At 39.5% G+C, this 14,611-nt stretch overlaps 1 protein-coding gene across 12 annotated transcripts in view; it reads right to left on the minus strand.

The window, feature by feature from the left end:
* CACNB4 (calcium voltage-gated channel auxiliary subunit beta 4) overlaps positions 1-14,611 on the minus strand; it is a 194,641-nt gene that overhangs the window by 45,834 nt on the left and 134,196 nt on the right. For 11 of the 12 annotated variants that reach the window (XR_010591565.1, XR_010591564.1, XR_006176985.2 and 8 more), the window contains 6 exons: positions 9,270-9,389; positions 7,488-7,610; positions 2,864-2,994; positions 1,175-1,251; positions 749-768; positions 581-661 (listed from right to left, as the gene is read on the minus strand). Coding sequence is in view for 8 of the 12 variants with exons in the window: in XM_005296461.5 (XP_005296518.1) it covers positions 581-661; positions 749-768; positions 1,175-1,251; positions 2,864-2,994; positions 7,488-7,610; positions 9,270-9,389 (552 nt within the window). In the remaining 4 variants the exon portion in view is untranslated. The remainder of the gene's footprint in view (positions 1-580; positions 662-748; positions 769-1,174; positions 1,252-2,863; positions 2,995-7,487; positions 7,611-9,269; positions 9,390-14,611) is intronic. The other variant, XM_065561714.1, reaches the window with a different exon arrangement.

The raw sequence follows: 14,611 nt of genomic DNA on the forward strand, positions 1-14,611 counted from the left end.
ATCCCAGTCTTTATTCAGGCCTAATTTGATGGTGTCCAGTTTGTAAATTAATTCCAGTTCTGCAGTTTCTCATTGGAATCTATTTTTGAAGTTTTTTTGTTGAAGAATTGCCACTTTTAAGTCTGCTATTGAGTGTCCAGGAAGATTGAAGTGTTCTTTGACTGGTTTTTGAATGTTATAATTCTTGACGTCTGATTTGTGTCCATTTATTCTTTTGCGTAGAGACTGTCTGGTTTGGCCAATGTTCACGGCAGAGGGGCACTGCTGGCACATGATGGCATACATCACATTGGATGTGATGTTAAACTGATTTAGTCAAATGGGTGCAAAAGGCTGAATAGCCACACTTATTTAAACCAGGCTTATTTGTATTTAGCATAAATCTACTAGGAATCTTTAAGATAAACCAGAATAAAAATATCGACACAGGCTATTGCACCAGTTTAACTAACTTGTTCTAAAGGCTGATTAGTGCAACGTCTCCGTGTAGTGTGTGTGAGAGAGAGAGAGAGAGAGAGAGAGAGAGGGAGAGAGAGAGACTAGAAAATACTAATTAAATGTAACTAAATAGAATAGATACCTCATAACCTTTCAGCGACGGGCCAACTAACACAACAGGCCTCATGGATGGCACTACGTCATAAGGAGGAACATGTTCCGTCTGAAAGAAGAAAATGTCCCATCAGCACATAACCTAAAACAGACTCAGCATGCAAACTGTAGAAACTATGTAGCAAAATATACTTACCACTTTTTGTTTCTGTTTTGCTAAAAGACCAAAAACAAGAACTTTATTAACATGCATACTGCACATAATGCAATAGTCACAAGATTTGCAAACAAAGATCACTCTGTCAATGCACTTATTATTTGTATTTCTGCATCTCCTTTCTGATCAGTATTAGTCACTACCCTTCTGAAGGAGTCTGCCAGCTTTTCTGGTTCTTTTCTCCAGCTCTCTACATGACTGATACATTTAGAAGCAAATATTTTTTTCTTCTCCAATTATTTTGGGGAAGGTTTGAACAAATAAGCATTTATCTATGGGATATTTTTATAAATTAGTAATAAGAGGGTGTGGAGAAGCCCTTTATTTTATTTTATTTTATTTGCTACGTTTAAGGTAAGTTTAAGAAACAGTAATAGTTTTCCTTATATAAAATCCAAAATTCACCTGTGGAAGTGGGTGTAGCTCTAAATGTGCCAGACACCATTTCTCCAAGACTCGAAGAAGAATTTCCACTTGATTTCCTACAGCATTACAAAGAATGCCCATTAACACAAAGTATTCTGAGAGTGAACTCACAAGGCCCTGCAGCTCCTATTCCAGCCTCAGAGATGCTGCACTGCTGCCCCAGGGCCTGCCTAGAGGTTGGGAGGAGGAGAAATTACAACCCACATGCCTCTGCTTAATTCACCACACAGTCATATGATCAGAGAAGGGTGAGTTCCATCACTTGGCCCCAGTGATACAAAAGGGATTCACGTACACAGATTCCCATAATCTGATATTCTCTTTTACTGTGCATCCGTCCCAGTTAGGTACCTCTCTCTCCAAACATCAAGGCACAAGGACTAACACTCACCTATTTCAAGATGTAAAAGCAATTTGGATAAATCAGAGTTGATGTTGTTCAATTATTCTAGAAACATTTCCCCAGATAATTTACTCTTGAAATGATTCCTGAGCTTGATTAAGTAAATTAGTATGGCAATTCCCTGCCATTACTTTATAGACTAAATTATGCTCCTCACTTTTGCCATCTATTATGGCTAGATTCAATCATCTCACCTTTCTTTCCTTTACAATGAAGTACCATTATCTGCATGCACCCTCTCATCAGTGTTAGTAGGAGTTCCATGATTAAAGTAAGTCTGTTGTTTGGGTATTTAGCCAGTGGATGGTGACATGTTCACACACAGTAGGCAGGCCTCACAGTGATTAACTGTCAGAGCTGTGGCTCTCCAGCCTGTACTCAAGCCTGTGTTAACTAAGGGTATGTCTTCACTACCCACCGGATCAGTGGGCAGCAATCGATCCAGCAGGGATTGATTTATTGTATCTAGTCTAGAGGCGATAAATCGACCCCCGAGTGCTCTCCCATCGACTCCTGTACTCCACTGCCACAAGAGGCGCAGGCAGAGTCGACAGGAGAGTGGCAGCAGTCGACTCACCGCAGTGAAGACACCACGGTAAGTTGATCTAAGCACGTCGACTTCCGCTACGTTATTCACGTAGCTGAAGTTGCGTAACTTAGATCGATCCTCCCCCCAGTGTAGACCAGGGCTAAGAGACGTGCACCATTTAGGCCTAGGGGTGGAGAGACGAGGAGGAGACAGGCTGGGGATGAAAGTGGAGAGGCAACCTGAGGTGAGAAGCAGTGGAGCGGCCGGAGTGCAGTCTCTCTTAAAGAAAGGGTTGCAATGAGAAAGGAGTGCTGCAACACTGTCTCTGTGCTGTTCCCAACGTACCAATTTAGTGGTGAGTCAGAATGAAAAGAGTATGAGGCAAAATCTTAGGGCCCATGAGTGATCACTGATTTGATCTAACCCTGCATGGGCTCAGACTGCTTGTCCTCCAGAACCCTCCACACTTTAGTCCACATCCTGTAGGACTCATTTTTCAAAGTTTATCCCTGTAGTTTTCCTGTCCCTCGGATTCAACATCAGAGACAGTGAGAGATCTAGGATGCCTGCTACTTTCTGCAAACGTGTATATTTTAACTCACTGTCCATTTTGGTATATGAATACAAAACCATTTTTAGACAAGAGGAGACTGAGGAATACATTAAAACAAATCAGCTGAACTTCAAATATTGCCCAGTGTTTGTTGCATTTTGAAATGGCTAAGGACAGTCTTACCCTCCATGGAAACGTCCTCTCTTCTGCTCCTGCTGAATTCGGATATTCTCCAGCCGAAGTGGGCTTGGAATGAAGCCAATCTCACAACCCTCTTTAACCAGCCTTCCTATCCACCAGTCGTTATTATATTTCTGTAACACAGACAGATTATTGTGCCATACTGAGAGCTCTTAAGACTGAAGACTTGTATGTGCCCACAGAACAGGTACAGCCCAAGCTGTGTCAGAACAGGTTTCTCTCTGAACTTTCTCAGCCTTGACATGGAGTGTCAAATTCTGTATTTACTCTCTATGTCCAGGCATGACTTTTCTGCTGACACCATCAACAAATATGCAAACTGGTGCCAAGGGTAATGGTAGATTGGGAGAGTGGTCTACTATCTAACACCCTAATCACTGGACCATCTTTCCTCTATCTTGACTTCAGTTTATTTGCAGTCATATACCCTAGAAATGGCTAAACCACTTGGATATATTTTTTAATGAAGTTAAGAAATTTTACTTCCAGAGACTTTAATACATTTCTTAAAGCATCATTTTATTGTATTGTTAACTTTTGTTAACATTACATTAATTTAATTGAAAGTTTGGCCCAATCTAAACTACAGTGATATAAAGAGTGATGCCATAAAGACAAAAGATTTGTTGCAACTATCTGGTGACAGGACTTTTTAAGCAAGCTCTTTTGAAGATTTACAATTTGTTCTCCTCGTTTAGGTCCTTGTAAATTGAGCAAATTATTTTTTAGCAATTTTGTAATTTTCTAAAAAATTGCAATGATTTTTTGGCAAGAGCTCTTGGCACCATATTTCAAAAGGAATATTAGTTTTCCTAGGCTAGGTCTACGCCCCGATTCAGGCGGGTAGAAATCGACCTCTCGGGGATCGATTTATCGCGTCCCGTCGGGACGCGACAATCGATCCCCTAATCGACACTCTTACTCCACCAGCGGAGGTGGGAGTAAGCGCTGTCGACAGGAAGCCGCAGAGGTCGATTTTGCCGCGGTCCTCACAGCGGGGTAAGTCGGCTGCGATATGTCGAATTCAGCTACGCTATTCACGTAGCTGAATTTGCGTATCTTAAATCGACTCCCCCCTGTAATGTAGATGTAGCCCTAGAGAGGTTATACATAATAAAAGCCAGTGCATATCAATCCCATTTAAATACTTTCAGGAAAAATAAATCAAAGATTTGTTTGCAAAATGAGTGAGGAAGAAGCCAAATATATACCCCCATCTCTCTAAATTATCAGTTCCCTGGCCCCAAACTCTCAGGCCCTTAAATTCATTCTTGGGGAACTAAATAAATACATTCTAAAGCTCCTATTTGAAGTCAATGAGATCTGCACAGGCTCAAGACCAATTAAAAAAAATCAGACCACTTATTTAGGGGCCCAACTTTAGGCTCTCAAATTTGAAAGTTCAGCCTCAATAACTTCCTAGCAAAAGTATATTTTTTCCTCACCTTCCATACAAGTTTTTCTGTAGTTTGCATTATCCTTTGTTATATACTATTATGATATGCTAGTTTAAGAACATAAGAATGGCCATACTGATCAGACCAATGGTCCATCTAGCCCAGTATCCTGTCTCAGACAATGGTCCATGCCAGAGCTTCAGGGGGAATATACAGAACTGGGAAATTATGGAGTGCTCCACCCATCTTCCACAGTTGGCTTCTGGTAATCAGAAGTTTAGAACGGTCTTGCACGTGGGGTTGCATCCCTGGCCATCTTGATGGACATATGTCTATGAACTTATCCAGTACTTTTTTGAATGCAGTTATACTTTTGGCCATCACAACATCCCATGGCAATGAGTTCCACAGATTAATTGTGCATCATGTGAAATAGTACTCCCTCTTGTTTGTATGAAACCTGCTACCTATTAATTTCATTGGATGACCCCTGGTTTTTGTATACTATTCTATTCACTTTTTCCACACCATTCATGATCTTATAGACCTCTATTATATCATCACTTAGTCATCTCTTTTCTAAGCTGAACAGCCCTAATCTTTTCAGTCTTTCCTCGTATGGAAGCTGTTCCATAGCCTTGATAATCTATGTTGCCATTCTCTGAACCATTTCCAGTTCCACTATTCCCTTTTTGAAATGGAGTGACTGGAACTGGACAGAGTATTCAAGGTGTGAGTGCACCATGGATTTATATAATGATTTTAAGATATTTTCTGTCTTATTTTCTATCCCTCGCTTAATAGTTCCTAACATACTGTTAGCCTTTTTGACTGCTACGTGGAATTATTTTTTTAAATGTGTGTTATTTTGCACGTATCAATGATGAATTTGATCTGCCATTTTGTTGCCCAGTCACCCAGTTTTGTGAGATCCCTCTAACTCCTTAGAGTCTGCTTTGGACTTAACTATCTTGCATAATTTGGTATCATCTGCAAATTTTCCCACTTCACTATTCATCCCTTTTTCCTGATCATTAATTAATATGTTGAACAGCACAGGTCCTTGGGTGACCCTGCTGTTCACCTTTCTCCATTGTGAAAACAAACCATTTATTCCTGTCCTTTGTTTCCTACCTTTCAACCAGTTACCTTCCCTCTTATTCCATGGCTACTTAGTTTGCTTAAGAGCCTTTGGAGAGAGACCTTGTCAAAGGTTTTCTGAAAATCCAAGTACACTGTACTGACTGGATCCCCTACTCCACATGCTTGCTGGCCCTCTCAAAGAACTAGATTAGATTGGAGAGGCATGACTTTCCTTTACAAAAGCCAGGTTGATTCTTCCACTCTTCCCCAACAAATTGTGTTGATCTATGTGTCTGAAAGTTCTGTTCTGTTTTTACCAATTTGCCCAGTACTGAACTTAGGCTCACTGGGCTGTAATTTCCAGGATCTCCTCTGCAGCTCTTTTTAAAAATTAACATTACATTAATTACCTGCCAGTCATCTAGGATAGAGGTGATGTAAGTGATAGGTTACATACCAGAGTTAGTAGTTCAGCAATTTCATATTTGAGTTTCTTCAGAACTCTTGGGCAAATACCGTCTGGTCCTGGTGACTTATTACTGTTTAGTTTATCAATTTGTACTAAAACCTCTTCTACTGAGGCATCAATTTGGGACAGTACTTCAGATCTGTCACCCCAAAAATAGCTCTGATGTGCCTGTCTTCCCAACATCCTCTGCAGTGGAGACTGATGCAAAGAATTCATTTCAGAAACTATAGACTGAACTACAAGACGCTACGTCCTGAGAATCTCACAAATAAATCACCAACTAAAGTACCAGACAACCATTTTAAATTGATCTTGTTCCTGGCTGTCCATTTTAGAGTAACATCCACAACTTTTGCCATCTTCAGATGGATTGTTACAGATAAAAACATCTGTGCGGGGAAATGTACAAAGTTCTGCATATATAATGTTTTGCATCAACAATAAAATGGGCTATATTAGAATTTGTTTTAGAAATTCATAACATACAATGAAAATATTTGTGTATTCGTAGGAAAAGGGAGAATTGTCATTCTGGTAAATTCCAAGGGATTACAACTCGGAGCTGTTTGGCAAGAGAACATTTCAAAAATCACAGGACTGTAAAGCACAGATGGGAGAACCTCAAAAGGCTCCAAGCCGAAGTGGTATCAGGCCCCTAAAATCAACCCGCAGCATATATGGATGAACCTTGTTTTGCAAGTTCTAGGCCTGCATATATGTGTGCAAAATAACATGTTGCACATGCACATTTTGTGGGTTCACTTTAGGAAACTCAAAGAAAATTTGCAGGAAATATCTTCAACATACAGTAAAAATGATTTTCTCTCCAGTTAGCATTTTAGGATGGTGCCCCTATCCCTTAGCTCCCCTCCCTGCTCTGAGGTCCCATTTCTCTCAGTCTCTCTCCATACATCTACACAATGAGTAGCACTTAGCTTCAGACCCCAGGTCTACTCACTCAAGCTTGCAGGGCTGAGGCTCTAAAAATAGATGTGTAGATGTTGCAGCTTGGGATCTGAAGCATAGGCAGTACCCAGCTCCAGCCAAAGCCGCAACATCTACACAACTATTTTTAGCGCAGTAGCCTGAGCCCCATGAGCCTGAATGTGTTGACCCAGGCTCTGGGACTCACTGCCACTTGTTGTGTAGACGAACCCTATGTCCCAAGGCAGAAAGCTTTCCTACAGATGCTTTTTCTTACTCTCTTATTCTAGGCCCTCTCCCTCTTCTACAGGCCCTCTCTAGGGGGCTACTTGCAGACCTGGCGTAAGCTTGTGTAACTCCACTGTTGGGCTCAAGGTGTCCTTTCCCAGGCTATCTACTACCAGTCTCAATCTCACTGCTTTAGTGAAGAACAAAATCTATCTCCATCAAGTTCAAGTGGTTTTAAAATCTACTAAGACATGATTTCCCTTCCATGCATTTAAGACAAGATAATGAATTTGTAGATTCAAATTCATAATAGTAAAAGATACAGCCTCATGGCACTGGAATCCTGATAAGGATGAATGATCCTGGATGTTATTGCTAATCAAACAGATGCTCTGTGTAATGCTGGCTGCTATTCAGCTTTCTCTTTTGTCTTGCATGGCTCAAATCTGACTGCTTAGGTTTTAGTTGTTGGCAGGGCAGAGGAATAATTGCATGCTGTAGTTACCTCTTTAATGTGCAAAAAGTCCTTGGCATCAAAAGAAATGGCAGTGCTTGGGACAGGAACATCTTCATCCAGTGCGCCACAGTAACTCACATTAGTCTTAACTGCAAACGCTACAGGTTTAGACTAGGAACAAAAAAACATGTCACAAGCATATTACAGAAGTGTTCTTGTACTTTTTAGATTCAAGAGTTAGTGTGCTAACTGTGTCAAATTAAAAAATATGTATTTACTAGTCATGCATTGGCAATATGGTCAAATTCAGACCTAATGTAAGCGGACACAACTCCACACAAGTCAATGGAGTTGTGCTTGCTTACATCAGGTCCAAATTTGAGCCATGTGATTTACTACAAAAGAGAATTGATCCATCAGTAGCAATCCCCTTGTAGGATAATTCAAAGGAAGGTAATTCCTCCCTCCACAATGCACACAGTGCAAGAAAATTCTTCCTTTGCAGAGATTGTTGTGTGTCCTAAGGCATGAGATGTGATGGAAGATCCTACATAAGATGTAGGCTACAAAGTACTCTAGAAAACTATAGAGTTCCAAGGCTTGGTTGATTCCTGCTGGTGTAAAATGGGCTGTATGCCCTGAGTAGCAGAAAATTTGTGAGGAACACAGCATCACAAGGTGCCTATAAAAACCTTTCTGCTGGGTGGCCAAGAGTTGCCTAAAACTTCCTCAAAAGTAGGTGAAGCTGATCAAGACAGTGGGGTGGCCAGAGCAACAGGGAGACATGCTGATTCAGACCTATGGAAAAGTCCTATGGAATTCAATAGGATGGAACTAGGAGGGTTCTACAGAAATGTAATAGGTGTTATATGAATTAATCCAAAAATGTATAGAATTTAATAGAGAACAAGACAGCCTTTCTACGGGCTTTTTTAAACCACCTATAGAAGGGATAGAATTTTCTATTAAATTCAGTAGGACAGTCTAAAACCCCATAGAAAGTGTATCATTCTGAACAAGTCCCGTAAGGTTGGGAGCCTCTCCCAGCAGGGTCCCAACCATTCTCTGAAGTTGGCCTCCATTTGACGAACCCCTGGAAAAGTGTGGCCCTGAAAACACTGCCTGCTTTCCACTGATGGAAAATCCCTCTGGCATGTATCTATCCATACCCCCAATTTATTTTACTGTCACTGAAGTATCTGAATGCCTGACCCCTCTGGCACACCATTTGTCATCTGCAGCCCCTTTCTTCACAGGGTGAATCAAGCAACCAACATTTGAGAAACAAAAAAAGGACTAAATTGCAGCCACTGGGTCAAAATCCTATGTCTGACTATATTGGTACAATGGCAATTGAAATGAATGGAACTCATGTGCATACATTACAGGGCAGTATTTGCCCCATTATATTTACATCCAGTCCATCCACAGCTCATCCATAGGGTGACCAACTGGACCAAATCCAAATTCAAAAGAGTCGAGTACATTGCTGTGAAAATGTGGTAGAAGTCTCTTATGTTGTTCTCCTTTCCTTTCCTTAAGTAAAAGAGCCAAATTCCATTCTCATTTACACATCTAGGACCTACCAACACACACAAGGTTACATGGGTGTGACAGCAGGATTTGGCTTCATGTTTTAAGTAGTATCTTCTTTGTGAAAATATTTGGTATTTCCCCCTCTAGCATCTTGTAGTTGGTTGCCAAGCTATTTTCAAATTATATGATCACCATTATAAACCTGTAGAAAGAATTCTAACACTATGCAAAGGCTGACATGCCACCAAATGCCATATAACTTTGCTATTATTAAAGCTGAAAAGAAGAACTCACCTTTGCCCTTTCAAGCTGAATAGCTGCTTGCTGTTCTCTCTCCTGGCGAATTGCTTCTCTGTCCTCTTCCAAAGATACATCAGAATCTGATGGTCTGCTTGTGTATGAATCTGCTGATCCCTAAAAAGAAGAACACATTGTTAAGAAAATATTATACTACTTAGAAGAATCCAAGCCAAATTCACAAAACATTGCTCAAGTGTTTATTTCCTGAATTTTGTTATGTAGATGTTGTGTTTTATTTCGGATAGGAAATTGTACAGGATATAGCTAGGAATTTAAGTAGTTTTATAATTTTTATTTTTCTGCAAAACACAAAATTCCAAAGGAAATCTCTCTCTTTCTCAGAACTTGTGCAATATCTTAGTCTCTTTTATGGGTATGCATCATAAGGCAATCAGCACTGGGAACAGCAAACAACCTATTACAAGATTTAAATCCTGTTTGATAGCCTTGGATTAAAGATCAGCTCTCCGTTGAAGGTTACATCACATCAGATAAAATCAGATTATTAGATGTCTCAGTTAAAATCTCTTCTCTATGTAAATATATTACTGATATATAAATACTTTACTCAGTACCCAGCAGCACTCACACAAAGAATTATTCTATGCATCATACCTAAACACAAATGTATGTGAATCAAGAAGCAAAAGTGGCCAAATGCCAGAACATACTATTTAAAAAGTTATTTGACAATGGAACACATAAATCCAAATGCATACTATGCAATATCATGAGATAGGGATGATATATGAACCAGAAGGGATATACATCAGTCTGCAAGGGGAAGAAATAGGATATACTGTACAGTAAGATGTCTTGTTCAAGTCACCATTCAGGATGGGTGGCACAATCTAAAACCAGTAGTCTTTTTACACTCCCCTTTATAACAAACAACTTGACACTGAGGTCCTGATTCTGCAATTAGATTGGCACAAATGTACCTTCATGCCTGCATGGATCCAATTGCAGGATAGGGGCCCGATTTTGTAAGAAAGACAAAAGAATGTACAAAGTATTTGAAAATATTATTAATCTAAAAACCAAAATAGACCCCGGATGCCTAGCAAAATTAGAGCTCAATTCTACTTGCATGACTCTTAATTCGAATGAAGATGTGCCTCATTTCTAAAAATGGTGTTAAAAAGGCATGTTAATTTTTTTTTTGTAGTGGCCAGATCCTGCAAAATGCTACGCATGCTAAGCTCTAGGATTTGATCCTCTAGTCTAAGTAAATCTCGCATGGCAAGGATATGCACATGGCAGTTCTATTTCCCAAACAGGAAGAATGTCTATTTTTATACTTGTTTAGGTGAGTAATGCCTTTGCTACGAAACTTCCTTCCTCTTTCTGCACTTGATCCTGTGCCCAATGAAATTCCCAATCTTCCACTGACTCCAGTGATTCAGAATCAGATACTATTTGGTTTGGAATTCGATTAATTTGTATTTAGTTTAATTTATCAGCACCCAGCAATAGCGGCGGTTAATTTTATTTCAGTTAGAGATTCTGCATTGTTATGACACACGGTGGGTAGCTTTGCACAATTACAAATTTTTGAGGTTCTGAATTACAAACTCGAATGCAATGGCAATTAATACTTTAAATATCAGCACATAATATATAAAGTTTAGGGTACAAGACCATATGTAAATGGCATAATTTAGCCCCATTAACACATTTTTATATTTACATATTTTGTACATTTATGAGTTCAGAAAAGCACAATGCTAGGACCCTAATCGTACAAACAAAACTATCCTTGCATCCATTATAAAACCGAAGTCAATGGGGCTGCACAAAAGTCTATCCATGCAGATCTCCATGCAGAAGATCTAGTACCGTACAGTAACAATCAAAAGCCCCATAGGATGTAGTATCGTACAGTAACAATCAAAAGCCCCATAGGAACTCTACACCACACTGTTTGTGACCACTGCTGTAAAATATTATAGAATTTTATAAGAGAGAAGCATTAATTAACTGGATCTTCTATATTTAGTGAAGTGTTGGCCAATAAGTACAGCAACACATTTCTAAGTGATCACATTTTCAGTAGCAAACTGAAAAAAATCATCTTCTCATCCAGGAAAGCCATTAACAATCTATTTTTGTCAAATGGATGACTATTTTGTCTCATCACAATTTTTAGAAGAGTTTTAAATTAACTCATGACTCAACCAATTCAGATGCAAGTACATTAAAAAAGCCTTTTAAAAACTGATCTTCACTGCTATGATAAATAGTATCCTATTTATTCTATGGTGATGTCATTTCAGTATATTTTCGTGTCTGAAGCTATTTAACAGCATAACTGTATTTGGCAGTGAGCTTAGACAAGTAAAATAAGTAGAGACTGAGGAGAAATCAACAGTAATTCTCAGAACTCTCATCATAAACTCCACTTAAGTACAGCAGCATTCAGTCAGGTATGCTCTGATGTAAGTATCAGACATACCCAAAGGAATATTCAAAGCTGTGAGATTTAAAGAAACATTGTGATGAAGTTTTGGAACAAAATGATTATAACAACTTAGTTAGACAGGCTGTTCACCCAATATTTTAAGGACATATATTGGTTAGACAGCTAGTGTCAAGTATCAGGGGGTAGCCGTGTTAGTCTGTATCTACACAAACAACAAGGAGTCTGGTGGCACCTTAAAGACTAACAGATTTATTTGGGCATAAGCTTTCGTGGGTAAAAACCTCACAATAGGAGATTATTGGTATCTGCTAATAAAAGTAAATAATTGGGGTTTTGTTGGTGGTGGTGTTGATAGAATACAAGGAGTAGAAAATGGCTCCACTCCTGCTCCATCAAGAATGGAAATATGTTCATTGTATATTCCATTTATTGGTTTATGAAGTATGAGGGAAGGTATCACATGTAAGTTTTTACTCTTTCTTTTGTAGCTGTGAATATTCTTATTTCCTATTTAATTTAATACATTTTGAAAGAGATGTGAACTCCTACTTGTTAGTACTGTATCTTCTGGTAAAAGTAATGAGCCACAGAAAAATGCACCCTGACCCTATCTTATCCATTTATAATACGCCCATCACCATGGTATCAAGGCATGGCACAGGCAGGAGCAGATTACATGCATCTCAGAGTAGAATTTGGCCCAATATGAACTAATGAATAGAAACGACTGGAGGATGACAATTCAGTTTTGCAGCAACTTTCAAGGTTTCAAAATTTGTTTTCATTCTTCATTGGAACAAACACAAAACCTTTATAATATTTTCACAAAATCAAAATTTTGTCAAATTTCGGGGGGAGGGGTTCGTGTGTTTTCTATAAGCTAGTGCTTAGAGCACTGGCTGGTCATGTGGGAAACCCACGTTCAAGTCCCTGCTCTACCTGATACACAGCAGATTTAATCCCATATTCCGAATCAAGCAGAACAATGACTTCCACCAGGCTCTGCCACATCCCAGGCCTGTTCCCTACCCACCACGCTCTTGAGTGGGACAGCCTGTCTCACTCCTACCAACAAAACTCAACTGAAAATACAACAAACATTTCATTTAGACAAAAATGTTCTGAACAGCTATACTAATAATTTTTTTTTAATATTCCAGTTTTTGTTTGTTTGTGTGTGTGTGGGGGGTGTGTTTTGTTTTTTCACCCTCATGGGTGGGAGAGAATAACTGACTACATGACCACAGAGTGAAAACCAAATTATGTCAACACAAAGTGCTAGTCCAGAGGAAAGAGAAGTTCAAACTCTTGAATCCATTGTCTCTCGCTCTCTTTCTCTCCGGACCCTGACACTGCATGGAAGGACCCTCTAATTTTTGTTTTAATTTATATTATATAGCCTCTGTCAGCCGGCAGATATTTTTGAATGAATCAACTAGCTAGGTGTACAGCACATATCCATAATTGTACATGGCAGGGAGGTTTCAAAATTATTCCTTCTATAGTGAGCCTTGTGTGCAGATAATAAGGGAATATTTGCCTTTCAAAATACAAAGCAAAGAATACATAAATTAAAGGTGCCTTATTGGGGTTAAGGAGCCTTGAGAGTCAATGCCAACAAATTACCCAGAATGTATATAATTTATGAATTAATCTGGTATACACTATGCAAGGAGCAGTTACCATAGGAACTGCCATATCACTTTGTTGTCTACCTCCCCTTGAGACCATATAGGGTTGCCAGTTCTCCAGGATTGTCCTGGAGCCTCCAGAAATTAAAAATTAATCTTTAATTAAAGATTATGGCATGTGATAAAACCTCCAGGAATACGTCCAACTAAAATTGGCAACCCTATGAGACACCCAACATCTTTGTGAAGATAAAACACGCACCAATAGCTGTTGAGAACATTCCAGTTTTAACAATCTGAAAGGTTTCAACAGAGAGCTATATTCTCCCCTGGATTGTATGGCTCATTTCATATCTATTTGATAGCAGTTTAATTTCCTGCTTTTGTGGGTGAGCTCATTTTTCTTTTCATTAATTACCTTCCCCCTCTTTTATTCTCCTCTACAGCCGTATTGGATCAATTGTTATAGTTCATCTTTTCAAGACAGACAAAAAACACTGGGATTTGAAGTGATACCAAGGATGATGAATTAAATAATGTTTCTGCAGTTACGGGTATATAATCAGTGCCTCTCTGCTGAACATACATGCACACCTCTGGCTGGCTCGCACTCCCTCCACTGGCCCCAATGATTTCGGGGTTTCTATGGCCTGGTCTATTTATAGAGCATGGGGGAGATCACTGGGTCACCATAAGCAATGGGAACAAGCCTTCCGACCTCTTATAGGAGACAGGAGAATAATATCGTCTTTTAGCTCCCCCCTTCCTAAATGGAACAGAATAAAGATTACAATGGTACCAAGAATAAACTGTTTCAAATTCAGAGTGCCACAAATATCACACACATCTGAACACTTGTCCCTCACAAATGATATTATCTCCCATGTAATGAGCATGGAATGACCATTCCACTGAACTGCTCCAAAAAATATGCAGTCCCTTGGAAAGGCAAGCTGCGTGTAGCAGAGCCAGGAAGCATTCTGCTCCATACATTTCCGAGGCCCTGCCTGCAGCAGAAGACCTCATACAGTGATTTTCAGGTTAGCTAAGGAAGGGAGAGAGCTTTTTGTCTGACTGGGGAGTGTCAAGTGATTTTTTGTTTTCTTTATTGGAAAGTGGGTAAGAACAGAGTACAGTGCGTGTCACAGAGATGACAAATCAACAGAGCACATGGAAGCCGAGCTGAGAATCTGCAGATGGTGGTGTAGTGAATGTAGAAATACAGGGGTTAATACCTAGACAATCACATCCTATGGGGCTGATTTTGCATAGCTCCATATGGA

Source organism: Chrysemys picta, chromosome 11 (genome assembly GCF_011386835.1).
Source record: "Chrysemys picta bellii isolate R12L10 chromosome 11, ASM1138683v2, whole genome shotgun sequence".
In the NCBI taxonomy this organism is placed as follows: Eukaryota; Metazoa; Chordata; order Testudines; family Emydidae; genus Chrysemys; species Chrysemys picta.